Genomic DNA, 27,521 nt, shown 5'->3' on the forward strand with positions numbered 1-27,521 from the left:
ATCTTTCTATTTTCACTTTTTTCCTTTGTGCCAAAAGTCCTTCCTCATCCTTAAATTATTTCCATTTTCTACCACAGTTTCATCTATTTTTCAATAGGTTTGTTGTTTGTATTCTCTCTTACTTTTGTTTGATTTATGTTTTGATATACAGTATAACATAAGGACTTAACTTGATACTTTTGTTCTAATATTTTTCTTAACACTATTGTTTAATAATAATTCATATCATCTACTGTGCATGGGTATTATTCTGGGAGTGTCTTCATCATATACTTAGCTTGATGTATTCCAGAGCCTGTCCTCACTCTTCAACTCTTTCACTGATTAAGTGACTCCTGAACCAGTCCCACACGCTATATGATGACAGCACCATAATGCTAAGGAGGGCCTTCTGCCTTGTCGTATTCTCTTTCACATTATCCCCATTCTCTACCTTCTGTTTTTCTAGATGAACCTTGAAATCATTCATTTAAGTACTCCTGGTCTCTAAAACATGTGATAAAACTATGAATTTCTTTCTGTAAAGAATATCAGAACTACATGTATGATAACCAGACTTTCCATGCAAGAGTATGTCTCTATATGTTTAAATATTATGTCAGTGATTTTTGTAATTTTCTTCACTAGGGTCACTCCTAAGTATTTAAATCTTCTAATTGTAAGGATATTTATTTTGAAACCAGCATCTTACTGAGCATTCTTTTATCAGTCCTAGGAGATTATTATATTATCCATTATCTCTTTTCCCCTAGCTATAAGTTTTATTATGTTCATATTTTGTTGCATTGACTAGAACTTCCAAGTTGATATTAAATAACAGTAGTAACATTGTATATCCTTGCTGATTTGATCCTAATTTTATTATGGATTCCTTTAGAGTTTAATGATTCAACGTGAATGTTGGCTACTAGTTTGAATTAACTATTAATTCCTTTGATAAGACTATACCAAGTAACCAAACTGGGATTATTTTAAAGATGAAGAGTAGATACAGTCCATATAGGAGCATATCTCAGAGATATTACAGGTTTGGCTCCAGACCACAGGAATAAAGTAAATATTGCTATAAAGTAAATCACAAATTTTTTGGTTTCCCAATACATATAAAATTATGTCTACACTGTAATATAGTCTATGAAATGTGTAATAATGTTTAAAGAAATCATTTATACAACCTAATTTAAAAAATACTTTATATCTAAAAATAATAACCATCAGCTGAGCCTTTAGAGTCATAAGCTTTTTGCCGATGGAGGGTCTTGCCTTCTTGTTCATGGCTGTTGACTGGGGTTGGTGATTGCTAAAGGTTGGGGTGGCTGTGGCAATTTATTAAAATAGGACCACAATGAAGTTTGCTTGATTTACTCACCCATTCATGAACGATTTTTCTGTAGCATGCAATTCTGTTTGTCAGCAGCTAGCAACAATAAAACCTCTTTCAAAACTGGAGTCAATCCTTTTAAACCCTGTCACTGCCTTGTCAACTAAGCTTATTTATCTAATGTTCTAAACCTTTTGTTACCATTTCAACAATCGTCATAGCATTCTTGCCAGGGGTAGTTTCCTTCTCAAGAAGGCACTTCCTGTGCTCAGCAATAAAAAAACAACTCTGCATCCATTCAAGTTGTATCGTGAGATTGCAGCAATTCAGTCACATCTTCAGGCTAAACTTCTAGTTTCAGTTCTCTTGCTATTGCCACTACGTGTACTGTAACTTTCTCCACTAAATCTGGAACCTCTCAAAGTCATCCATCAAGGTTAGCATCAACTTCTTCTAAACCTCTGTTAATACTGATATTTTGACCTCTTCCAGTGAGTCATGAATGTGCTTAATGGCATCTAGAGCAGTGAACCCTTTCCAGAGATTTCCAATCTACTTTACCCAGATCTAGTAGAAGAGTCACTACTTATGGCAGCTATTGTCTCACAACAAACACGTCCTAAATTATAAGACTTTAAAGTTGAAATTACTCTTTGATCCGTCGGCTGCAGAAAGGATGTTGTGTTAGGACATGAAAACAGCACCAATCCCATTGTACATCTCCATCAGAGCTCTTGGGTGACCTGGTGCATTGTCAATGAGTAGCATTTTGAAAGAAATCTTCTTTTCTGAGCAGTAGGTTTCAATAGTGAACTTAAAATACTCAGTAAACTCTGCTGTCAACAGATGTGTTGTCATCCAGGCTACGTCGTTCCATGTATAGAGCACAGGTGGAGGAGATTTATTATAATTATAAAGGCCCCTGAACTTTCAGAATACTAAATGAGCACTGGCTTCAACTTCAAGTCACGAGCTGCATTAGCCTCTAACAAGAGAGTCAGTCTGTCCTTTGAAGCTCTGAAGCCAGGAATTGACTTTTCCTATCTAGCTAGGAAAGTCCTAGATGATGTCTTCTTCATCTTTTTCATATGAGGCTATTTTGTTTACACTGAAAATCTTTTCAGTGTAGCCACCTAGTTAGATCTTATGGATAACTTGCTGCAGCTTCTACATCAGCACTTCTTGCTTCACCTTGTACTTTTATGTTATGGAGATAGCATCTTTCTTTGAACCTCTTGAGCCAACCTCTGGTAGCTTCAAACTTCTCTTTTGCAACTTCCTCACCTCTCTCAGCCTTCATAGAATTAAAGACAGTTAGGGACTTGCTCTGGATCAGGTTTTGGCTTAAGGGAATGTTAAGGCTGGTCTGATCTCCTATCCAGAAGAAATATAAAGTTTCTCCATATTAGCAATGTAGGCTTCCCTGGTGGTTCAGATGGTAAAGAGTCTGCCTGCAAAGCGGGAGACCCTGGTTTGATCCTTGGGTCAGGAAGTTCCGCTGAAGGAGGAAATGGCAACCCACTCAAGTATTCTTGCCTGGAGAATCCCATGGATGGAGCAGCCTGGCAGACTCCCGGGGTCACAAAGAGTTGGACACGACTGAGCGACTTCACTTACTTACTTGTATCAGCAATGAGACCTTTTCACTTTCATATCATTTGTGTGTTCACTGGAGTAACACTTTGAATTTCTTTCAAGAATTTTTCTTTTGCATTCATTCCTGCCTAACTATTTGGTATAAGAGGCCTAGCTTCCAGTCCGTTTCAGCTTTTGACATGCCTTCCTCACTAAGCTTAATTACTTCTAGCTTTCGATTTAAAGTGAGAGATATGCAACTCTTCCTTTCACTTGAACACTTAGAGGCCACTGTCAGGTTATTAATGGGGCTAATTTCAATATTGTTGGGTCCCAAGGAATAGGGAGACATGAAGAAAGAGAGGCTGTTTGATGGAACAGTCAGAACATACAAAAAAATTAGAGATTAAGTTTCCCCTCTTATATAAGTATAGTTCATTGCCTCCCAAAATGAATACAATGGTAACATCAAATATCACTCATCACCATAACAAATATAATAATAAAAAGTTTGAAATATTATAAGAATTACCAAATGGGACAGAGTCACGAATTGAACAAACGGTGACAATAGATTTGCTCAGTGCAGGGTTGTCACACACACACACACACAAATGCCATATTTGCAAACAATAAAACAAGGTATGCCTGTAGACATACCTTGTATTGCTGCAGGGAGGAAGCCAATTCTGACTCCATGTTGGAAACTGTCTCTTTGACTTGCTTTTTCATTGCTATTATTATTATAATCATACTTAATGGCGTGCCTGGAGGACCCTGCTCCTCTGCTTGACTGTAAACTAAAGTGCCTTTGTTCAGCACATGGAGAGAAACTTTGTCCCTACCCACCGGTGAAAGGAGAGATTAACACACCCCTTCCAAAGGCAGGCCATTCCCTTGGAGATGTTTTGCAAGACTGAACACCCTTTCAACTTTACTTCCCCACCGCATCACACTCTCTATTCTGCCTTTTGACTTGAGTTCCTCATTGCTTCTTTCTTTCTGATCTATAAAAAAACCTGGCATCCAGACCCCGATAAGATGGTTATTGTGAGGCTCTAGCCTGCCATCTTCTCTGTCAGCTGGCTTTCTGATTAAAGTCTCTTCCTTCCCTCAGCACAACTGAGTGACTGAACAACAAAAACACTGATTGACGTAGTACACAAGTGACATTATACATGTCATTTATATGTTAACATATATGTTAATTATACATAACATAGTAGGTTATATGTTATATATATAATTTCAATTTTTTCAGCACAGTCTTGACAGTAGATTTATCTTTATCATAGAAAAGGAAATTGAGGCTCAGAGACTTATCTTTAGAAGTTATACACATCTCTTCAGCCAGATTTTCAATAAATCATCAGGAAAGAAAAAACTGTTCTAAAAAAGGTTTTTAGACAGCAGTTAGTGCTCTAGTAGTGTTCTAGTCCAGTGCTTCTCAAGTTTAACGTGCATATGAATTAACTGGGGAAATACTGTTAAAATACAGATTCTGATTCATAGGTCTGTGATGGGTGCAGAGTTTCGGCCATCCTAGGTGAGGCAATGTTGACTGTAAGCAGACCACACTTTGAGTAGCAAGGCTCTAGCCTACTTAATTAAATCCTATGTGATCAGCCTGATTTGGTCCTTAAAAATGCTTATTAAAACAACAACAACAACAACAACAAAAACCCCAACCAGTCAAAAAAACGCCAAAACCCTACATTTATAAGAACTAGATATGGTCACATCTTTAATACCATCCTTTGGTCATGGTAAAGGAAGAGTCTTGCAAGATATCTTTTAATTTGATCTTTCTGGTCATTTCAGAGGAAGTTGTATATGTAGATGACGGAACAGAGCTGCTGGTCAGAAAAAGCCACAACTTCATAAGGAACACTAGTTGCCAGGATGCCCACAATTCCATTCATACACTGGAGTACAGTCTTTTTCTTGATTCCAATATTAATAAGTACTATGAAATTCCCACAAGGGTGGCAAATGGTGCTGTTCTTGACAAAATGAACACTCTTCTTGGGGAATACTTGCACCTACCTAGGAAAAGATACAATCACCATCAATAAAATACATTTTCAATACTTTTTCTTTTTTTTTTTTAATAATGCAAGTGTCAGGCGAGTGTGCGCTCCTCGGTTCTGTCTTGTCTCAACAAAGATTTGGAGTGACAGACATTAAAGCCCTCGGTGAGTCACAGCCCTCGGGTCTTGGACAGACCGTGTTATAGCTCTTAGACATATCAGTGTTACAGCTCTGTTTTATTTAGAAGTTAGCAGGAGAACCCATCCTCCAAGCGTGGAAAGTAACTGGAAAGTGAAGTCGCTCAGTCGTGTCTGACTCTTTGCGACTCCGTGGACTGTAGCCCACCAGGCTCCTCCGTCCATGGGATTCTCCAGGCAAGAATACTGGAGTGGGTTGCCATTTCCTTCTCCAGGGGATCTTCCCAACCCAGGAATCGAACCTGGATCTCCTGCATTGCAGGCAGATGCTTTAACCTCTGAGTCAACTGGAAAGGGCATACCAAAATAAACAGCGCACCCACGCGGGGGGCAGAGACAGAGAAAGTGCTTTGGCTCCTCTTTTGATATGTTTTTTCCTCCCCCTGGGCCTGCCCTATGCAAACTGGGCTTAGCCAGGGGTGCTGTTTGTTCTATCTGAGGTCTTCACTCAGGTCCTCGGACCTTCCTTTGTCCTATTTTCGTGGGCTTTTCCCTTCCTCATCTTTTAGCCACGGCCATTTTGGACTCCTTTTCTCTATTCTAACTACCTAACACAAGCAATAGATCATTAACATCTTTGAAACTCATCTATTCCCTTTTCACCCCATTTCTGCCCAAAACAATCTCTCAGATAAAAACACACGAGGTTGCTGTGTGTTCTGAACTGGACAGTTCCAGTCCAGGCACTATAGAAATTTAAATGCAGACTGAAAATTCTCTAGGTCTCAAAAGCCTTCTTCAGAGAGCTTTTCCAGTGAAGCACAACCTCTGTTCAAACCTAAGAAAATTTGGGAAGGATTTCTGAAGTCCTGTATACGTGGAAAAGAAAATGTGAAAACGACAGAGAAAAGAGCTTGATTCTCAAAGAAAACAGGGTGCATTCTGGGCCTTACCTTTAAAATTAGTTTTAATTTTAAAAATAAACTTTAAAAAATCAACTTCGAATAGGACAGCCTGCTTTATGGTTGTAAGCCCAGTAGGAAATTCTGCTTCTTTACAAAAAAGGAGTGTGTGCAGCCATATTTTAGATTTAAAACTTAGAGATAAATGCAGAAAGTAAAAGGAATAATCATAGGACATGAATGAAAAAAGTGAGAACACCAAAAGGAATATATTTTAAAGTAAGAAGTGCATGGTGAGTGTAAGCTAGAGAAAGGAGAGGAGAGTCTGAGAGGAGGGGAGAGTCTACCTCTATTTAAATGTTAAAGATAAGCTTAAAGATGGTGGAGAGGACAAGAGAAGGACACTGGTTTGGAGATAAACTAAAAGGAAATAGTACATTCAGGACCCGTGGTGGATGCTGTTTGGAACACAGTGCAAGTAACACTCTAGAATGTGGAAGGAAAGCAATGCCAACTTACACCTGTGCAGCGTTTTATGTTTTTCACATGCCACTGTAAGTGCAAACAAATCCAGAGTCAGTTGGATAGGAGACAGATGGAAGGGACTGATGGCCCTAAGTACGGGGAAAATCACCAAAGGCGGGAAAGAGCTGTTATTAAAGTGGCCACTGAATAACTGGACGCGCTGCGGATGGGAGTCGGGAGGGGCGGGATAAAAGTTACAGAGAAAGGAAGTGTGCAGGAAGGCACTGGGGGTTGACCGGGAAGAGGTGGAATTTGAAAGTGAGCAGGTCTAAGAAGCGGAGGGAAAGGAGAGGATGTAGTCTGAGGGAAGAATTTTCTCAAGACCAAAGTGTGAGCGGCGAGGCCGGGGACACCGCACTTCAGAGACGTGACGCTGTAGGCCTCGCCTCTCTCCCGGCCTTGCCCCAAGGGCCCTGTGTCTCTTAACCCGGCCGGGGTCCGTGAAAGTCTAACTGTTACTCGGAGGCCCGGGACTGCCCCCAGCTTGCAGACGGGAAGCCTCCACTGTTTAGCTTCCCATGACCCCTGCGCCCATTGGTTCTGCCCTTTCGGCTGCTCCTCCTCGAACCAAGCCGATTGGTGGCAGCGCTGAGCTGTCTCAACCAACGGGAGAGCGGCGAGTGAAGCAGGGGGGCGGGCCTCCAGTGGGTACTGGAGTGGCCCAGCCTAGGGCAAATAGTTACAATATTAGTAAATAACGACAGTCCGGTGCAGGTATAATTTCATTCACTATTCAAATCCCCAATTAGCCCCATTTTACAGAAAAAGAAAGGGAGGATAAGAGAATTTCCCCAAGATTACAAAGCTGAGTAATTTACGAATTATAAAGCTAATTTAAAAGACTTTAAAGCCAAGTCTGAAATGCAAAACCTTCAATTACTGTATTACACTTTGTGGTGTACCCTCGGCTATTTCAAGGACAGAGAGCTTCTGGAAGTAACTGATAAGACAGGTTAGCAATTTGCTTTACTTCTGACCTTCCCTCTCAGACTGTTACTTGCCCTCTCTTCCCTTCTTTCTTCCCTCTCCTCCAATCCTCCCCTCTTCCCTTCTTTAGGGCTCTCCTTCCTGTCTTGCCAAATTCTTACCTTCATTCCGTCAGAAATGTTTATTGAGTTTCTCCTGTGCATTCTGCTAGTCAGTTGGAACTGTAGGGGGAAGTACTCAATAAACCAATCTATTCTAGGAATAGAAAAGAGGTTTTTTAAAAGCCATACTGAGGATGAAAGGCTGGGAGACAGATTCAAGAAGCACTTGAATTGTGTTCCACCAGACAACCACCCCTGCTCACACCTTGAGCTGGGACTTCTTGCCTCCAGAATTATGAGAATAAATTTCCGGTGTTTAAGTCACTCAGTTTGGGGTATTTTGATAATGGCAGCCCTAGCAAACTAAGACAGGCATGGAATCATAATCAAACTCAGGCAGGAAGGCTCCAAGATGGATGTGTTTATTAATTACCACACTCTGCTCCTCCAATAATAGAGCTAATAAAAAATAAAAACACACCCTGCCTCTCCCTTCCCAAATAAATGGAACAGTTCAGTTCATTTCAGTTGCTTAGTTGGGTCCGACTCTTTGTGACCCCATGGACTGGAGCACGCCAGGCCTCCCTGTCCATCACCAACTCCCGAAGTTTGGTCAAACTCGGTCCATCAAGTTGGTGATGCCATCCAACCGTCTCATCCTCTGTCGTCCCCTTCTCCTCCTGCCTTCAATCTTTCCCACCATCAGGGTCTTTCCCAGTGAGTCTGTTCTTCGCATTAGGTGGCCAAAGTATCAGAGTTTCAACTTCAGCATCAGTCCTTCCAGTGAATATTCAGGACTGATTTCTTCTAGGATTGACTACTTGGATCTCCTTGAGTTCAAGGGACTCTCAAGAGTCTTCTCTAATACCACAGTTCAAAAGCATCAATTCTTCGGCGCTCAGCTTTATTTTTTAACAATAATAAATAAATGGCACAGTAGTCAAAGAAAACATTGACTACTCTTTTCCAAAGAGAGTAGGAAATAGCAATCCACTCCAGTATTCTTGCCTGAAAAATTCCATGAACAGAGGAGCTTGGCAGGCTACAGTCCATGGGGTCGCAAAGAGTCAGACAGGACTGAGCGATTGAGCACTCTTTTCCAGTATCTGTATTATGTGCTCTCGAAGCCCCTCTTTCCTAATTAAGAGGGGGCTGAATGAGTGGATGACCTGGCCAGACAATTTTCATAGACCTATAGACTAAATCCACTAACCTACTTGACTCTGAGCGTGTACCCCTTCTAGGGCTTCAAAATCCCCAGAGTTAATAGATTTTTGAAAGCAGCAACATCCTTCAGATATTAGTAATATCCAAATTTGTGCTGTTTCCTTTGGGTTAAAATTAAAAGGATGCTTCCTAAGTGTGACAGTAGGGACAGCAACCCTCCCAGTAGTCATATTAGGTTAGTCCAGACAGAGAAAGGGAAAAGGCTCTCCAGGTGGTTGTGCGACTGGCCCTGGGCTATGGAAAGGAACCTTGGGAGAGCATGTTCTGGAATCTCGAGCAAGCACTGGAGACTGGCCCAAAGGCCCTGAAGTATTGGAAGCCTTGGGGTAGGAAGTTCAGTTCAGTCGCTCAGTCGTGTCCAACTCTTTGCGACCCCATGAATCGCAGCATGCCAGGCCTCCCTGTCCATCACCGTCTCCCGGAGTTCACTCAGACTCACGTCCATCGAGTCCGTGATGCCATCCAGCCATCTCATCCTTGGTCGTCCCTTCTCCTCCTGCACCCAATCCCTCCTAGCATCAGAGTCTTCTCCAATGAGTCAACTCTTCTCATGAGGTGGCCAAAGTACTGGAGTTTCAGCTTTAGCATCATTCCTTCCAAAGAAATCACAGGGTTGATCTCCTTCAGAATGGACTGGTTGGATCTCCTTGCAGTCCAAGGGACTCTCAAGAGTCTTCTCCAACACCACAGTTCAAACGCATCAATTCTTCAGTGCTCAGCCTTCTTCACAGTCCAACTCTCACATCCATACATGACCACAGGAAAAACTAGATGACTAGCCTTGACTAGATGGACTTAGTCAGCAAAGTAATGTCGCTGCTTTTGAATATGCTATCCAGGTTGGTCATAACTTTTCTCCCAAGGAGTAAGCGTCTTTTAATTTCATGGCTGCAGTCACCATCTGCATTGATTCTGGAGCCCCCAAAAATATAAAGTCTGACACTGTTTCCACTGTTTCCCCATCTATTTCCCATGAAGTGATGGGACCAGATGCCATGATCTTTGTTTTCTGAATCTTGAGCTTTAGCCAACTTTTTTGCTCTCCTCTTTCACTTTCGTCAAAAGGCTTTTTAGCTCCTCTTTGCTTTCTGCCATAAGGGTGGTGTCATGTGCATATCTGAGGTTATTGATATTTCTCCCGGCAATCTTGATTCCAGCTTGTGTTTCTTCCAGCCCAGCATTTCTCATGATGTACTCTGCATATAAGTTAAATAAGCAGGGTGACAATATACAGCCTTGACGTTCTCCTTTTCCTATTTGGAACCAGTCTGTTGTTCCATGTCCAGTTCTAACTGTTGCTTCCTGGCCTGCATACAGATTTCTCAAGAGGCAGGTCAGGTGGTCTGGTATTCCCATCTCTCTCAGAATTTTCCACGGTTTATTGTGATCCACGCAGTCAAAGGCTTTCACATAGTCAATAAAGCAGAAATAGATGTTTTTCTGGAACTCTCTTGCTTTTTCCATGATCCAGCGGATGTTGGCAATTTGATCTCTGGTTCCTCTGCCTTTTCTAAAACCAGCTTGAATGTCAGGAAGTTCACGGTTCACGTATTGCTGAATTGGAGAATTTTGAGCATTACTTTACTAGCATGTGAGATGAGTGCAATTGTGTGGTAGTTTGAGGATTCTTTGGAATTGCCTTTCTTTGGGATTGGAATGAAAACTGACTTTTTCCAGTCCTGTGGCCACTGCTGAGTTTTCGAAATTTGCTGGCATATTGAGTGCAGCACTTTCACAGCATCATCTTTCAGGATTTGAAACAGCTCAATTGGAATTGCATCACCTCCACTAGCTTGTTCATAGTGATGCTTTCTAAGGCCCACTTGACTTCACATTCCAAGATGTCTGGTTGTAGATTAGTGATCACATCATCATGACCATCTGGGTCCCGAAGATCTTTTTTGTACAGTTCTTCCGTGTATTCTTGCCACCTCTTCTTAATATCTTCTGCTTCTGTTAGGTCCATACCATTTCTGTCCTTTATTGAGCCCATCTTTGCATGAAATGTTCCCTTGGTATCTCTAATTTTCTTGAAGAGATCTCTAGTCTTTCCCAATATGTTGTTTTCCTCTATTTCTTTGCATTGATTGCTGAAGAAGGCTTTCTTATCTCTTCTTGCTATTCTTTGGAACTCTGCATTTAGATGCCTATATCTTTCCTTTTCTCCTTTGCTTTTCACCTCTCTTCTTTTCACAGCTATTTGTAAGCCCTCCCCAGACAGCCATTTTGCTTTTTTGCATTTCTTTTCCATGGGGATGGTCTTGATCCCTGTCTCCTGCACAATGTCACGAACCTCTGTCCATAGTTCATCAGGCACTCTATCTATCAGATCTAGGCCCTTAAGTCTATTTCTCACTTCCACTGTATAATCATAAGGGATTTGATTTAGGTCATACCTGAATGGTCTAGCGGTTTTCCCTACTTTCTTCAATTTAAGTCTGAATTTGGTAATAAGGAGTTCATGATCTGAGCCACAGTCAGCTCCTGGTCTTGTTTTTGTTGACTGTATTAGAGCTTCTCCATCTTCGGCTACAAAGAATATAATCAATATGATTTTGGTGTTTGCCATCTGGTGATGTCCATGTGTAGAGTCTTCTCCTGTGTTGTTGGAAGAGAGTGTTTGCTATGACCAGTGCATTTTCTTGGCAAAACTCTATTAGTCTTTGCCCTGCTTCATTCTGCATTCCAAGGCCAAATTTGCCTGTTACTCCAGGTGTTTCTTGACTTCCTACTTTTGCATTCCAGTCCCCTATAATGAAAAGGACATCTTTTTTGGGTGTTAGTTCTAAAAGGTCTTGTAGGTCTTCATAAAACCGTTCAACTTCAGCTTCTTCAGCATTACTGGTTGACAGAACGTGGTCCACTGGAGAAGGGAATGGCAAGCCACTTCAGTATTCTTGCCTTGAAAACCCCATGAACAGTACGAAAAGGCAATATGATAGGATACCAAAAGAGGAACTCCCAGGTCATTAGGTGCCCAATATGCTACTGGAGATCAGAGGAGAAATAACTACAGAAAGAACGAAGAGATGGAGCCAAAGCAAAAACAATACCCGGTTGTGGATGTGACTGGTGATAGAAGCAAGATCCGATGCTGTAAAGAGCAATATTGCATAGGGACCTGGAATGTCAGGTCCATGAATCAAGGCATATTGGAAGTGGTCAAACAAGAGATGGCAAGGGTGAATGTCGACATTCTAGGAATCAGCGAACTAAAATGGACTGGAATGGGTGAATTTAACTCAGATGACCATTATATCTGCTACTGCGGGCAGGAATCCCTCAGAAGAAATGGAGTAGCCATCATGGTCAACAAAAGAGCCCAAAATGCAGTACTTGGATGCAATCTCAAAAATGACAGAACGATCTCTGTCCGCCTCCAAGGGGTAGGAAGAGCTGCAATTAAGTCGGAGCCACGTGACTGCGGCCAGGGCTCGCCATCGGGGGCCGCGGGGCGTGGGAGGTCAGGGTCTGGGTGGAGCGTGGATCCACTCGCCTGTAAAGTGAAGCCACCATCCTTCCGCGTCAGGGAAGGGCTCTGACGATTTTGAGAGTCATTTGTGCACCTCGATATGTCAGCACCTCTTGGGCAGCACGATGAACTCTGGCACAGTCGCCACCTGAGGTGTTCTAATTAAGACTTGAAAGTGAAAGTGAAGTCACTCAGTCGTGTCCAACTCTGTGATCCCATGGGCTGTAGCCCCCAGGCTCCTCCATCCATGGGATTTTCCAGGCAAGAGTACTGGAGTGGGTTGCCATTTCCTTCTCCAGGGGATCTCCCTGACCCAGGGATCGAACGAACCCAGGTTTCCCACACTGTAGGCAGATGGTTTACCGTCTGAGCCAATAAGACTTCATCCCCACCAAACTCGGAAGGCCGGCGCTGCCTCAGGGCATACGGGGTGGCTCCCGGCCATGATCGCCCACCCGGCGAGCGGGCTGCGGCGTTTTCCTTCTTGCAGAGGGTGGGGAATGTAGCAGAGTGCGGGGTGGGGCCGCCCCGGCGGGCTTCTGCGCCCGGGTTTGGTTTACGTCTGCTGGAAGGGGAGGGAGGGAAAGAGGGAAGGCGGGGCGATCACTTTTTAATTCGCCTGCAAACCCCGGCGCCAGCTTTATCTGTGCCGCGGCGAGATGTCCGGAGGATCAGCTAGGAGCCTGGGCAAGGGTGAGACCTGCCGACCGTGATCCGACGCGTGGTGGGGGGTGAGGGGGGTGGGGTGGGGTGTTCTGCTCCGGAGCTGAACGGCCCAGGAGACTTCACATTCGCGGAAAACCGGACGCCCCCACTGCGGTCCAGGCTGTAACCGCGTCTGCTTCTCTCCGCAGGAAGCGCGCCCCCGGGGCCCGTCCCCGAGGGCCTGATCCGTGTCTACAGCATGAGGTTCTGCCCGTATGCCCAGAGGACTCGCCTGGTCCTGACGGCCAAGGGTATCCGGTAAGGACCGAGGCAGGGGCCGCTCCCAGCCTGCCAGGAACCAGCTGCTTGGGGAGGCTTGGACAGGCCCAGGGGCGGGGGATGAGAATCTCTGATAGGGTCCTTTCTGCCAAATAGAGTATTCTCAGCCTTCTGCGGGGTGATAAAGGCCTAGTGGTAAAGAACTCGCCTGCCAGTGCAGGAGACATGAGACTCGAGTTGGATCCCTGGGTTGGGAGGATCCCCTGGAGGCGGGCATGACAACCCACTCGAGTATTCTTGCCTGGAGAATCCCATGGACAGAGGAGCCTGGCGGGCTACAGTCCACGGGGTTGCAAAGAGTCATACAGGACTGAAGCGACTTATTGCATGCATAGAAAGCTATGAACTCTGTTCCCCTGGTGGGGAGTGGAAGGAATCCCACAGACTGCACCAGCTGACATCTCGTTTAGATTAACCTAACCGTTTTATGGGTCAGCAAAGCTGGGGCTCCAGTAAAGTTGGTGGTATGCAGAAATCACTGGAATGGGAATCACAGGCAAAGGCTCTTTTAGCTTTGGCACATCCCTGAATCCTTTTGTACTGCCTTCTCCTTCATCCCACTTCATTCACGTCCTATTTATCTATATATTGTTTGCTTTTATTCTGAGGATATAGCCCTTTCCTGACCAGTGGATAATTTACGCTACTACAGAGTCCAGACCTTGACTATCCTACTGGTAGAGTCCTGAATTAACTATATGGTGCATTTTCTTATAGCTTGGGTTTTTGAATAAAATAAAGTGTCTCTGTTTTAAGATTCAGATTTTGGGGAAGCCCCACAGAAACTAGTTATCTACAGGAAATATCCAAGTCATTGACTTTTCCTGACTTGAACAGCCATTGGAACTGCCTCTCTTCCAATGACCTTTGAGATCTGTTGAACAGACATCAAATACCTGTGATGTGGGAGTTTAAAACATAGCACCCATTCCAAAGAAACTTTCCATCTATATGCTTAGAGTTTTTAAATTAATTTTAGCCTGCTAGAGGGAGAATTAAGCAGGCAATACTTTTCTCTAAAAGAAGTAAGCTATATAGTCTAAAGAAAGAAAAAAACAAATTATTTTTGGATTAATCACTTCAGTAACTCTTGTGTCTTTAGATGAAACTGATTCTGAATACATAGCAAAATATTTAGCATTTAGTAACATTTATCAATACATAGCAGATATCCAATTCAATTGGATTGAAAAATGACATACCTTGTGCTCATACAACTGAAGAGTTCAGGATCAAAACAGCTGAATTTGGAGGCACAGAGTTCTGGGTTAGTGCCCCTCTGGAACTCTAGATTGAAAACTTTAATCTTTCTGGGACAGTTTTCCAAAGGAAAATTAAAGTGATCTTAAAGTGCATGTACGGAGAGTGAAGGGTGGTAACTGTTGCCTAGCAGGGCAAACAACAGAGGAACCTGGTGGACCGCAGTCCATGGCATCGCAAAGAGTCGGACATGACTGACCAACTGATATACTATGTTCATGGGTTCGTTTTGAGTCCCAGGAGACTTTGATTAGAGAGGTGGTAGACTTTACCACATGATACAATCTACTAAAGCACGGTTTTCTCTCATCTTCCAACTTGTTGCAGCAGGTATGTTGCCCTGTTGGCTCATCATTACCAAGATACCAAAATGCATATGTGTTCTGAGAGCCTTCTTTATTATAAAAGCCCAGGATTTACCCTTTCTTTTCACAGTATGAAACTGCAGAAATCTTGATTGGCAGGGAGCCTCATTGTTCTTGCAGTGGCTTGTATCTGAGTGTACAGTGATCTGTCAGCAGACAAACCCTGTAATACGTACACACAGACGCCAGTATTCAATCTGGCTATTCCTTTGTTTCCATGGGGGAGAGGGTGGGGTTGTGTATTTAATAGTACCTCAAGCTAAATGCTATTGTAGCTTCTGAGGTGGATGGGGAGAAAGGAAAGAAAAGATGTTAGGGTGTATTATTTCTGAGTAACTAATCTGTTCTGTTGAACACTCATCCAGCTTTGACAATGATATGGATCTGGCTGTAGCAATTATATGAAACTTCCCTTCCTCTTATTTCCCCTAAAATCTCTCAGACAAGAGAGAAGTTAGATCTAAAAACAATCTTAGTATAGTCTGGACTTCACCTGTTTCTTCTTTATGGGTTTACTTAGTGTGATTTACCCATGTGGCAGTTTTAAAAAACATCAGTGCATGGAGATTTAATCTGGGAGCTTATTTTGTGGTTGAATTTTTTGGATTCTCTAATATTCTTGTAAAAAATGACTAGCTTTCTATTCAAATTAGCAAAAGGAATTTAGTTTTATCATATTGATTCTATATAGTGGGTGTGGACAAACTCAATTAGCTGGCTGATTTATTTTTGCAATTAAGATACATCTTAGTCCCAAATGGAATATCTAATTGACGATCTTAAAGCATTTCCACTTATTTATTCAACCAGTGTATACTGAGTGCGTATCTGAAAATGTTTATATTTTTTCGAAGCATATAAATCTGTTTAAAACTTTGCTGATTTACATGTTTGTTTATGAATATGACCAAGACACACAAGGTCACTGCTTTCCTGGAGCTCATATTCTAGGGAGGTGACATAACAAACACGTAATTAAGTGAGCAAAGTAATTTCAGTTACATATCATCGGTACAATGGAGAAAGTTATTCAAGAAATATTGAAAAAGGTAATTGTGGCCAGATCATAATGACCAAACTGGAAGTCATAGGAAACATGTGACAGGTAAGCAGGGGCCAGATCACATGGCACGGAAAGGGGTTTAGAGTTTATCCTCACTGCAGTGAGGAGCACTTGAGGGGCATGCGAAGAGTTGACTCACTGGAAAAGACTCTGATGCTGGTAGGGATTGGGGGCAGGAGGAGAAGGGGACGACCGAGGATGAGATGGCTGGATGGCATCACTGACTCGATGGACGTGAGTCTGAGTGAACTCCGGGAGTTGGTGATGGACAGGGAGGCCTGGCGTGCTGCAATTCATGGGGTCGCAAAGAGTCGGACACGACTGAGCGACTGAACTGAACTGAAGTAAGCAGGAGGGTGGCCTCATCCTATTTACTTTTGTAAATGGATGTGTAGAATGAACTATAGGGAGGTCACAGGGGAAGCACAGGGGCCAGTGGGACTGCTGTAGAGATTCAGGTGGCAGGTGATGTCTTGGACGAGGTGGCAAGTGTTAAAGCCGAGAAGCAGATGAAGTCAGACTGATTTGAAGGTCTAGCTGACAGGTCTTGCTGATCCAGGTGATTTGAGGAAGAGAGGGTAGGGGGAAGGAATCAAGGCCACGCTGACTCCAAAATTTGGGGTCTGATCAACTAAGTGGGTGATGGGACCAATGACATTTTATTCAGGAATACAAGAAAAATGTTACTGTCTTCACTGTCTTCTATGTTTTTCAGGCATGAAGTCATCAACATAAATCTGAAAAATAAGCCTGAGTGGTTCTTCAAGAAGAATTCCTCAGGCCTGGTGCCGGTTCTGGAAACCAGTCAGGGTCAATTGATCTGTGAATCTGCCATCACTTGTGAGTACCTGGATGAAGCATATCCAGAGAAGAAGCTGTTGCCAGGCGACCCCTATGAGAAGGCTTGCCAAAAGATGGTCTTTGAGTCCTTTTCTAAGGTGCGTGTTTAAGAAATTTCAGCTCCTATTTAAAATGTCTTTGTTTTTAAAGCTGAATCAGCACTGTCACTCTTGGTTCAGTGATTTGGGAGGGAAAGACAAATAGGATTATGCTCTTGCCGGCTCTGACATGTCCTATGCACCCTTTCATAATCTGGACCCTGTTTACTTTTCAAAGTTACATGTCTTCACTCTTCTCCTAATACTTTATATTCATGTCATGCTGAATATTTTTATTTTTCCCAAACTTGCCACCTTCTTCTCTGTTCTTGCTAAAAGACTTTCTCCTTCTCACTTTGCCAAATTGTCTTCAAGTCTCTTTCATGTACAGTACATGCCATGCAGTGTCCTTTTAAGATATATTTGATTCAGACTCACCAAAATGGCTTATTTGCAGCTTATAAAATCCTGAACGGTACAACATCTTTGTTGACAAAACTGTTTCTAGGATCAGTATATAACCTCTGTGAAGAGGAACTGGTGCACATTTCACGTGTATAGAATACCCTGACACGGCCTGTGAGGGTTCTATCCTGCTTTAATGTGACAGGGTCAGTATGGTTAGCCTCACACTGATAAACTAAGAAATTATTCTCTGTCTAGGTACCACCTTTGATATCGGGGATTGTTAGAACACAAAATAAGGAAGACTGCTCTGGCCTAAAAGAAGAATTGCGTAAAGAAATCACCAAGCTAGAGGAGGTAATCAATCCCTTCTTGATTCTTATTGGATTAAGTGATATATTATACCCACACTCATTTCTCCTCTTTTCTTCATACTCCCATCTCCAAAATGACTTTAAGGTAATTAGAAATAACATCAAATAGGAAATTTTAGTTTACAACAGATAGCAGCTGTAAGCTGCTGTACTTAAGATACAAACCAAAATACCTAAAAATGTTTTGTCATGGGCCTGCTTTTAAAACTTTTTATTGCACTGACACCAAAATATTAAGGAAAAATTTCAACCAAATTTCCACAGCTTTACACCTGTTTGTTTTTCTATGCTTGTTTTCAGTCCTTGAACATATATTTAAAATGTTAACATAACTATAATCAGAACATAAGTCATTGTGGTTTTTTCCACTTAGTATTATATAATAAACTTTATGGATATAAAATTATTTTATACATTAAAATGTAAATAAAATGATATAAAAATGTTTATTATATAATGAACATTTCCCACAAGTCTGCCATTAGACAGACACTTGGGGAAACCCAGATGTGTTTTTTCCTCCTTTGTGAGAGAGATGCTATTTGGACCTTTATATGGAATTCTCTTCCATTCACACTCAGCCTTAGGTTTTTACTGAGGGAAGACACAGTTCTTGTCTCCTTTGGAAATGCATCCTAACCTTTTATCAGTAAGTTTGAAGTTTACTGTAAAGTGAGTGAAGTCACTCAGTTGTGTCCAACTCTTTGTGACCCCATGGACTATAAACCACCAGACTCCTCTGTCCATGGGATTTTCCAGGCAAGAATACTGGAGTGGGTTGCCATTTACTGTAGATTTTTTCAAAGCTTTTTTTCCCATTAAGAAAGTTCTATTACTAGTTTGCTAATATTTTTTTAAAAGTCATGAGAGTGTTGGATTTTATTGAGTATTTTGTCTTCATCTATTACATTTGATGAAATGTTCACTGAATATTTTCCCTTTAATCTGATGAATAGGTATGGTAGCATTGACAGATTTTTCTGGTGTTGAACTGTGCCAGTATTACTGTGTAAAACCCACTTGCTTTCAATGGATTTTCATATATATTTTAAAACTAGTTGATATTTCATTATTGCATATTTGTTCATAAAAGAGACTACTTTGTTATCATATCTTTGTGTGTTTTTTTGTTGTGGTGGTGGTTGTTATTTTGGCCATGCCAGGAGGCCCCTGGCAATGAAGGCAGAGAGTCCTAACCACTGGACCCCCAGGGAATCCACTATTTGGTTTTTATATCAGGGATTTTCTCAACTCATAAAATGAGTCAGGTTACTTTCTCTGGTTAAGTTCAAAATCATTTGATAGGGTTTGGCAATTTCTGTAAAACATTTGAGTCCAGTGTCTTTTATAGGGGTAGAGTTTTTATCAGTTCAGTTTCCTTAATGTTAATTGATTTTCAGGATTTTTATATTCCAGTTTTGTAATTGGATGGTAATGAATTGTAATTCATTTGTAATGAATCGGTTTTGCAATTTATATTTTTCTTTACAGTTACATATTTCATATTCTCATTTATGTAGACAGAAAGAGGATCATGTTTCCTGATTTAGAAAAATCTCTATGTACAACTCAGAGAAGGCAATGGCAACCCACTCCAGTACTCTTGCCTGGAAAATCCCATGGATGGAGGAGCCTGGTAGGCTGCAGTCCATGGGGTCATGAAGAGTCCGACATGACTGAGTGACTTCACTTTCACTTTTCACTTCCATGCACTGGAGAAGGAAATGGCAACCCACTCCAGTGTTCTTGCCTGGAGAATCCCAGGGACAGCGGAGCCTGGTGGGCTGCTCTTTATGGGGTCGCAGAGTCGGACACGACTAAAGTGACTTAGCAGCAGCAGCTATATACAACTACAGCTGGCTCTTGAACAGGGTAGAGGTTTAAGGTGCCAAGTCCCCAAGCAGTAGAAAATCCACATACTACCTACTAAATTTGGGGTTAGTTGGGGGACATATAATTTTCTTCCCATCTAATTTCAGACTCCAGGTTAAGGACTCATGCGTTAAAGTGAGTTGTACTATTTCCATGTTTCAGGCTGCTGAGAGAGTATTTCCTTCTGACTGAAACTATCATACTTAATTTTACTTATGCATAATATAATTACCAGGCACTACAATTTAAGGACAGACCTAGACAGTATTGGTTTATTGTACAATTCTGAGTGCCTAATAACTGCAAGGCACTCTGCTGAACAGTATGGGAGGTAGAAAGTGAGAGGCAGTCCATACCATTCAGATGATTGGTTTGATAGTAAACCAAAAATAAATACTCAGGTAGATATAAATAATCTGTCTACAATGCAGGATGTTATAAGGGCCCTGAGAAAAATCATGGATGTTTTATAAAATGCTTTGGTGTTTATTAGCCAGATAATATTCTCAATCTTCTGTTTGCAAAACCATAATATTAATTTACCTCCTTAAATTTCAGACATATACTTTTGTACTTGGTTTTCAAAGGATTTTATGTGGCATTGTTTAACAGTTAATCTAGTTATGTCCAGTTTATTTTCAGTAAAGTTTTTATTGACGTATCATATGCGGAGACTTACCCAAAGCATAAGAGTATAGCTTGAATTTACAAAGTGAAGACAGCCATGAAATTGGCATCCGTATCAAGAAACAGAATATTAGTTTTGGATGATTTCTGTACTTTGTACAAATGGAATCATATACACTTTGGGGTCTGACTTCTTTCATACAGGATCAAGTTTCTGAGGTGGTATATGCTGTGTATAGTTCATTCCTATTCTTTGTATAGTGTTCCAGCATATGACTACTGCACAGTTTATCCATTTTAGTCCTGATGGACAGTATTCTTATGCTGTTTAATATTCAGGTTCTGACTGCTAAGAAGACAACCTTCTTTGGTGGCAATTCTCTTTCTATGATTGATTACCTCATCTGGCCCTGGTTTGAACGGCTGGAAGCTCTGGAGTTGAATGAGTAAGACATTTGAATATTTTTTGCATGATTTAGGACAATGATAACTGGAATTATGTATACTAACCTTTCATATAGACGAAAATTAATGTATCTCATTCAATTGACATGAATGGGAACAAGCAGACAGGAGGAGACTTGGGCTTTCCAGAGCATGTCCTATACCTACACTCACCATTTTCTCCCATCTCTGGGCTGGGCAGGGGTGGGGAATTCTGTAACAGGTAGTAAAATGTTTGAAAAGTGATTTACTCCTCCCCTGGTTAGAAACCCATAAGGATGCACATTTTAGTAAGGACGTCAGGCAGGACTGTGTGACCAATGCCACCTTCCATTTACCAGCAAGAGTCCCACACTGTTTCCCGAACTCCGTGTTTTGAAGTTTAGCAGCCACCTTGGCTTACTCCCATTTCCTAGAGCTTAGAGCTGCTCAGTTGCTATTAGTCACTGTCTGACCACAGAGTAATAAATATGTCATGTTCTTGATTGTCTTTCACATTTTCATTTTAAAAAGCTACCAGTCTCTTAGTTTGGACAAGTTCTTAGGTTAACTGAGCAAGTCACTTCACTCTAGTCTTAGATTCCTCTTCCACAAAACAAGGACCTCTACAGTATCTTCCAAATCTCATATTTTATGATTATGCACATCTTAAAGAAGTATTTCTAAAGAACTCTTTGAAAATAGAGGAAAATGATATGAAACTGCAGAGTTAAAGGAGCCTTTGCAATACCTTCCTACTTAGCCTTATTCATCCCTACATTATTTCCATTTCCCACAGGTGTGTAGACCACGCTCCAGCCCTTAAGCTGTGGATGGCAGCAATGAAGAAGGATCCCACAGTATCATCTCTCCTCACTGATGTGAAGACCTTTCAAGGTTTCTTCAACCTCTACTTGCAGAACAGCCCTGAGGCTTGTGACTATGGTCTCTGATGGGGACAAGAATCAGCAATGAAGACATAGCTGATACTTTCCTTCACTAATATGAATAATACCGTGGTTTTATTTTACCATGTGCTCTCATGTCTTATTGAATCACCTCTGATTTGACACCAAATTTGGCCAAATTGTGGGCTTTCCTCCAGGCCTCCTACAGCAATATAAACACATTTCCTGTCTCAGGGTGTTCAAATGACTCTTAAGGGTTCTATCACACTCCATGCTGAAAATTTCTAAATCACCTCTAGTGAGAGCTGGAAGTCCATCTGGATTTTTAACTGCCCATAGGACATTTCCACATGGATACTGTGTTGTCATTGCAAGAGATGCCCTTTCAAGTTTGTCTTCTAGGTTCTGAGTTAAGAACTTTTCAATTCCTCATTTCTTTTCCATGTCTGACTCGGTTTCATGCCTTTTATACAACTGCTGTTGCCACTGAAGTCCAGACCCACATTATTTCAAAGCCAAGTGACTAGGTGGTCTCCTATTGGTTCTCTCAGGCTTCAATCACTAACCCTTTCAAAATCCTTCCTACCAAATCCTATGCTGCCCAGCGCAAAAGGTGTTCCATGTATATAAGTAAATGCTGAGAAGGCCACATCCATTCTAAAGCTGGATGAGTAATTCGGCAATACTAATGTCGTCTTTATACACTTTAGCTCATTAGGCTTCTCACTATTCACTTTCTATCATCACATCACCTCCGTGAGAAAGTAGGTCCGGAGAGCATCATTTCATTCTACAGATGATTCAGTTAAGGTCCTGAGGTTAAGTGAAGTCTTAAGATGCTGGAGGAAAGTGCTGCAGAACATACCCAGTACAGGGCTCTTATATCAGAACTAGGGAGCGGGCTTTCGACCTGCCCTCATACTCTCTTAAAAGTAAGAGCGCCTAGAAATCCCCCAAGGCTCACCCCTGGATTTCCAATTCGGTACGTCCGGGTGGGCCCAGGAGTACACATATGAAATGGGCCTTTCGCCCTATGGTGATGCAGGCGACCTGGGGGCCGCACCCTAGGAGGCAGCAGCGAACTGGTTGACTTCACAAAAGGTCTCCAGCCGCCCACCTCCGCCGCCACCAATGCCCACGCTCGGAGCTGACCCATCTCTGCTGCCGTCCGCCTGCCCCACCCAACAAGCCCGGGTCCGCTGTGGGCGGACTTCAGTCGGATGTAGACCCGGGCGCTGAGGTGCCACGACCAGCCACTATTCGGCTTCCACTTTGGCCAGCCACAGACCCGTTGGGATCCAAGATTCCGGTACCCAGGAGCCTGTAACGCGGCCGCCCATTAGCTCAGCTTTGTACCGCTCGGCTGGAGCGCTTCCAAAGACGGAAGATTGGTGACGCTCCGGGCGCCGCGGCCAATTGGCGGATAGAGTCGCGTTCTAAGGGGCGGGTTCCGCCTGGGCCCCGCCTCTCTCTGCGACCACCCCCCCCCCCCCCACCTCCGCTCCATATCCGGTTCCGTTTGCCGCCGGCTGGGAGGTGCCTCGGGGCGTCTGTCATTTTGCCTGGGTGGGTTGCTGGGGCCTGCGTAGTATTGAAGGGGAGAGGGGTTTGAGGTCAATTCTGAAACTTGAGATTTTTCACGAATTTGGGGACCCAGAATGGGGTTGCCGATTTTTAATTTTGCGTAACACTTTCAGAGGTTAAAGGTCTGCCTGGAATGCGGGAGACCCGGGTTCGATCCCTGGGTCGGGAAGATCCCCTGGAGAAGGAAATGGCAACCCACTCGAGTACTCTTGCCTGGAGAATCCCATGGAGGGAGGAGCCTGGTAGGCTACAGTCCATGGGGTCGCAGAGAGTCGGACACGACTGAGCGACTTCACTTTCACTTCAGACGAAAGCCCAACTACGGAAGCCCAACTGTCTTCACCAAGGTTTCATCAAAGATTTTAACATTTTAAAAAAAAGCTACTCTGAGGATAAGAAGCAGGTCTTTAAAGCGAATGCCTTTAACTTAAAGGGGGGGGAAAGTCCATTTTCTGATTTGACTGAGACAAGTAAACATGACTCCATATCACTGATTGTCAGCCCTGCATTGGGCACCGCTATTTTAGCTACATTGTAGGGACCTGGGTTGGGAAGATCCCCTGGAGGAGGGCATGGCAACCCACTCCAGTATTCTTGCCTGAAGAAGCCCACGGAAAGAGGAGCTTGGTGGGCTACAGTCCATGGGGGGTCACAGAGTCGGACACTACTGAGCGACTAAGCACAGCACCGCACAGGGCACTGGCAGTTTGGGGCATTTGGTCCCCAGAAACGTTCTGTCTTGTCAGAACCATGGGTCTTCCATGCTACGTTCAAATAATAAAAATAGTAGCTATTGTCGAATGCTTACTAGGTAATAGAGGGATCCTAAGTAATACAGCTTGTCATCCACTGTGAATTTTCTCTGCAAACCACATGATGTATTGGCACCATTGGCTCGGAATTACACATGAGGACACTAAGGCATAGAAAGTTGCAATATGTCCAGGGTCACCCAGCTAGTAAATGCTGAAAAGGAGATTCAAATCCAGCCTGAACTCATAGTCATTCAGATCATTCTGAAAATAAGAATATACTTCTGCCCCAGACTCTTCATTCATCAACTTTTAGGTTTTAGACAGTGAGCTGGAAGAGGACTGTATCTACCTTTTTGACACACCACTATTATGCCTGGGCTATATCAGAAGTGTTGACATTCCTTTTTGAAACCCAATGTGTTTTGTTTGATTTTACAAATGTTTGATTTTGGTTTATTTTAGGATCTTGAAAATCTGCCATTGCTTATTCAAGTGGAAAATTGTTAATTTTTTCTTTGATCCCATAAGTTATAAAATAGGGATATGAAAGGAGAACCAAGTACTTAGAAAGTCTCCTTTGAACCTGCCCCATTGCAAAGAGGACACTTCTCCCACCGATAACTTTAGTAATCTTGTTTAATGTCCCAGAGACATTAGAACACAAGATTCTCTATGATCCTAACTTCTTGGAAATGAGTCCTAAATCGGCCCGTTTGAAAAAGAGCCTTTTTCCTCACTTGTCTAACTCTTTGAACTTGCTGAATAGTGGAACTCTCAGTAACATAATCTGTCATGTAAATCAAGCTTCTGAAATATTAAGAGGAACGTCTTCCAAGTTCTTCCACTATCTGAGATTAGTATGACAATACAATTTTGAAAAATTGCAAAATGCAAACCCCGTTTCCTCTCCTCAAAACAGAGACTCATGTAAATAGAGTGAAAAGATTATTTCTGTGGTGGCACTTTTTTTCCTAGAAAGCTTAAGATATCTTCACCCAGGACTGAAGATCTCCACATTTTCAAAACAGATTCCATCATATTTCAGGTCTCTAGAAACCAATTTGGAGTAGGTTTAATGTTGCCTAATTACCATTTATTCCTTGCTTGAGTGACTCAGTATAATAGAGGTATAAACATGATATAATAACAAACAAGGGAAATTTGTAAAGAGGATTTCCAAGCGGTACTTACTGAGTCTCAAAGAGAAAATAGGGTTAAACTTATATGTCACAATTAAAATCTTTCTAGGGTAACCATATTGTTCAGTGGTAAGATTAAAAACTGAAATATAACCTGCAGCATTCAGGCCATTCAATTGTTGTTAAATAGGTAACTGGTGAAATAAGCATTCTGAGTTGAACTTTAATTCTGCTGTACAAGGCAAAGCTCAATTATAGTGCATTTTATCTTTTTGTATATAAAATCAGAATGTACTATACTATTAAAAATGTGTCCTTATTCACTAGGATTAATCATTAATTTTGAAGTAGACTAAACTCTTACTATACTGAGGATAGCCACCTGAACAATTGCATTTAATACTCGAAACCCATCGAGTAGGTACTTAGTGTTCTCATTTTATAGGTGAGGAAGATGAAGATCAAAGAGGTCAGATAGCTTGCCTAAGTGCCAAGGTCAGGGTTTGAATACAGTGCCAAGTGAGAAACTTGACATAATATTCCTTCCCTTCAGAGGAAAAACAGTCCACCCCTTTGTCCATTCTCCCCTGACTATATCAAATAGACCTTTGCCCCATGACTTCCCATATATTAATACAAGTATACAGTTGACCCTTGAACAACATAGGTTTGATTTGCAAGGGTCCATGTATACATGGATTTTTTTCACTGAATACATGCTACAGTACTACATGGTCTGCAGTTGGTTGAATCTGCAGGTGTAGAAGCACAGATGTGAAGGGCTGACAGTGGTGGACCTGCTGCTGCTGCTGAGTCGCTTCAGTCGTGTCCGACTCTGTGTGACCCCATAGACGGCAGCCCACCAGGCTCCCCCGTCCCTGGGATTCTCCAGGCAAGAACACTGGAGTGGGTTGCCATTTCCTTCTCCAATGCAGGAAAGTAAAAAGTGAAAGTGAAGTTGCTCAGTCGTGTCCGGCTCTTAGCGACCCCATGGACTGCAGCCTACCAGGCTGCTCCACCCATGGGATTTTCCAGGCAAGAGTACTGGAGTGGGGTGCCATTACCTTCTCCGGTGCCCTGAAATCTCTAGTTGTTCAAGGGTCAGCTGTATTTTTAATAATATTTACCAGCTCTCAGAGTTGGTTTTATTGAAAAGGTGGGAATAAGGAGACATAACATGAAAATATATTCTCTTCTAGTGTAGTAGAAAGATGGACCCAGGAATCTTTTACTTTTCAAATGGAATCCTCAGTTTGGTTGCTAATCCAGTCATTATCAGTGTATACCAGGGATGGGCAAACTAAAGCCAGTGGGTCAAGTCAAGCCACTGCTCATTTCTTTGCAGTTCAAGGGCTAAGAATAGTTAGGGGAAAACATTTCAGTGAAGAAGTATAATTTGTAACATGTGAAAACTACATGGACTTCACCAAGAGTGAGTCCTAATGCAAACTAGACTTTGGGTGATAATGATGTTTCAATTTAGATCCATTGATTGTAAGAAGTGTACCACCCTGATGCAGGATGTTGATGGGGAGGCTATGCATGTGTGGGGATAGGTTGGTTGGAAACTTCTCTATATTCTGCTAAATTTTTCTGTGAACCTGCTCTAAAAAGTAGTCTGTTAAAATATACCTGTATATGAAGTTCAAATTTACTATTCATAAATAGTGGTTTATTGGAACATAGCCAAGCCCATTTATTTATATATTATCTATGGCTATTTTCACCTTACGAGGGTAGAGTTGAGTAGCTGAGACAAGATGGCTTGAGAAGCCTAAAATGTTTACTCTCTTGACCTTAACAGAAAAAGTTTGCCCATCTCTGGTATAGAATAAGATTCCAGATGGAGTGACTTGCCCTGGAAATCAAACTTCCAGGCTTCATAAACCTCCTTCCACCTCTTACTAGTTATCAGGCTTTTGACAAGTGACTTAACCTTGCTAGCCTCAGTTTACTTGTCTTTGAAAATGAGGTAAGAAGAGAATCCTTGTAGGATTATTTTAAGGATTTAGTGAGTTAATACACATAAAGCATTAAATACATGTTAGTATAATTTACTTTGAGTTTAGAGAGTTTCACATTCCTCATATGGCCTTTCCCTTTAGAATCTGTTTATGTGAAAGTCAACTATTTGAAATACTATACTTCCTTTATGTGAGTGTCACATTTACCTGATCAGGAGTCATTTCCTTGTCTACCAGAAGCTCTCACATGACATGAGTATGTTGACTGTTTCCTTTTTACGCACCGGTCAGTTCATTTCAGTTCAGTCGCTCAGTTGTGTCCGACTCTTTGTGACCCCATGGACTGCAGCATGCCAGGCCTCCCTGTCCATCACCAACTCCCAGAGTTTATTCAAACTTATGTCCATTAAGTTGGTGATGCCATCCAACCATCTCATCCTCTGTTGTCCCCTTCTTCTCCTGCCCTCAATCTTTCCCAGCATCAGGGTCTTTTCAAATGAGTCAGCTCTTCACATCAGGTGGCCAAAGTATTGGAGTTGCAGTTTAGCATCAGTCGTTCCAATGAATATTCAGGACTGATTTCCTTTAGGATTGACTATTTTGATCTCTTTGCAGTCCAAGGGGCTCTCAAGAGTCTTCTCTAACACCACAGTTCAAAAGCATCAGTTCTTCGGTACTCAGCTCTCTTTATAGTCCAACTCT

The 27,521-nt window shown here is 42.2% G+C and overlaps 1 protein-coding gene across 2 annotated transcripts; it reads left to right on the forward strand.

The window, feature by feature from the left end:
- Positions 1-12,825: 12,825 nt before the first annotated feature.
- Positions 12,826-21,492, forward strand: LOC128067836 (glutathione S-transferase omega-1-like). Of its 2 annotated transcripts, none has more exons than XM_052660923.1 (6): positions 12,826-12,911; positions 13,073-13,181; positions 16,606-16,828; positions 17,432-17,530; positions 20,386-20,492; positions 21,269-21,492. In XM_052660923.1, the coding sequence occupies exons 1-6, from the start codon at positions 12,878-12,880 to the stop codon at positions 21,420-21,422; spliced, it is 726 nt and encodes a 241-aa protein (XP_052516883.1). In that variant the 5' UTR covers positions 12,826-12,877; the 3' UTR covers positions 21,423-21,492. The 2 variants fall into 2 exon arrangements, with proteins under 2 accessions (XP_052516883.1, XP_052516884.1); XM_052660924.1 differs by having other exon boundaries at positions 12,880-12,911; positions 13,077-13,181.
- The last annotated feature ends 6,029 nt before the right edge of the window (positions 21,493-27,521 follow it).

The sequence above is a fragment of the Budorcas taxicolor genome, chromosome 23, assembly GCF_023091745.1.
Source record: "Budorcas taxicolor isolate Tak-1 chromosome 23, Takin1.1, whole genome shotgun sequence".
In the NCBI taxonomy this organism is placed as follows: domain Eukaryota; kingdom Metazoa; phylum Chordata; class Mammalia; order Artiodactyla; family Bovidae; genus Budorcas; species Budorcas taxicolor.

Bases quoted from the DNA above. Each gene is read 5' to 3' on its own strand.
- LOC128067836 (XM_052660923.1), top strand. From the start codon at position 12,878: ATGTCCGGAGGATCAGCTAGGAGCCTGGGCAAGG. The intron at 13,182-16,605 runs GTAAGGACCGAG...TATGTTTTTCAG, and splicing joins CTGACGGCCAAGGGTATCCG to GCATGAAGTCATCAACATAA. The intron at 16,829-17,431 runs GTGCGTGTTTAA...TTCTCTGTCTAG, and splicing joins TCTTTGAGTCCTTTTCTAAG to GTACCACCTTTGATATCGGG.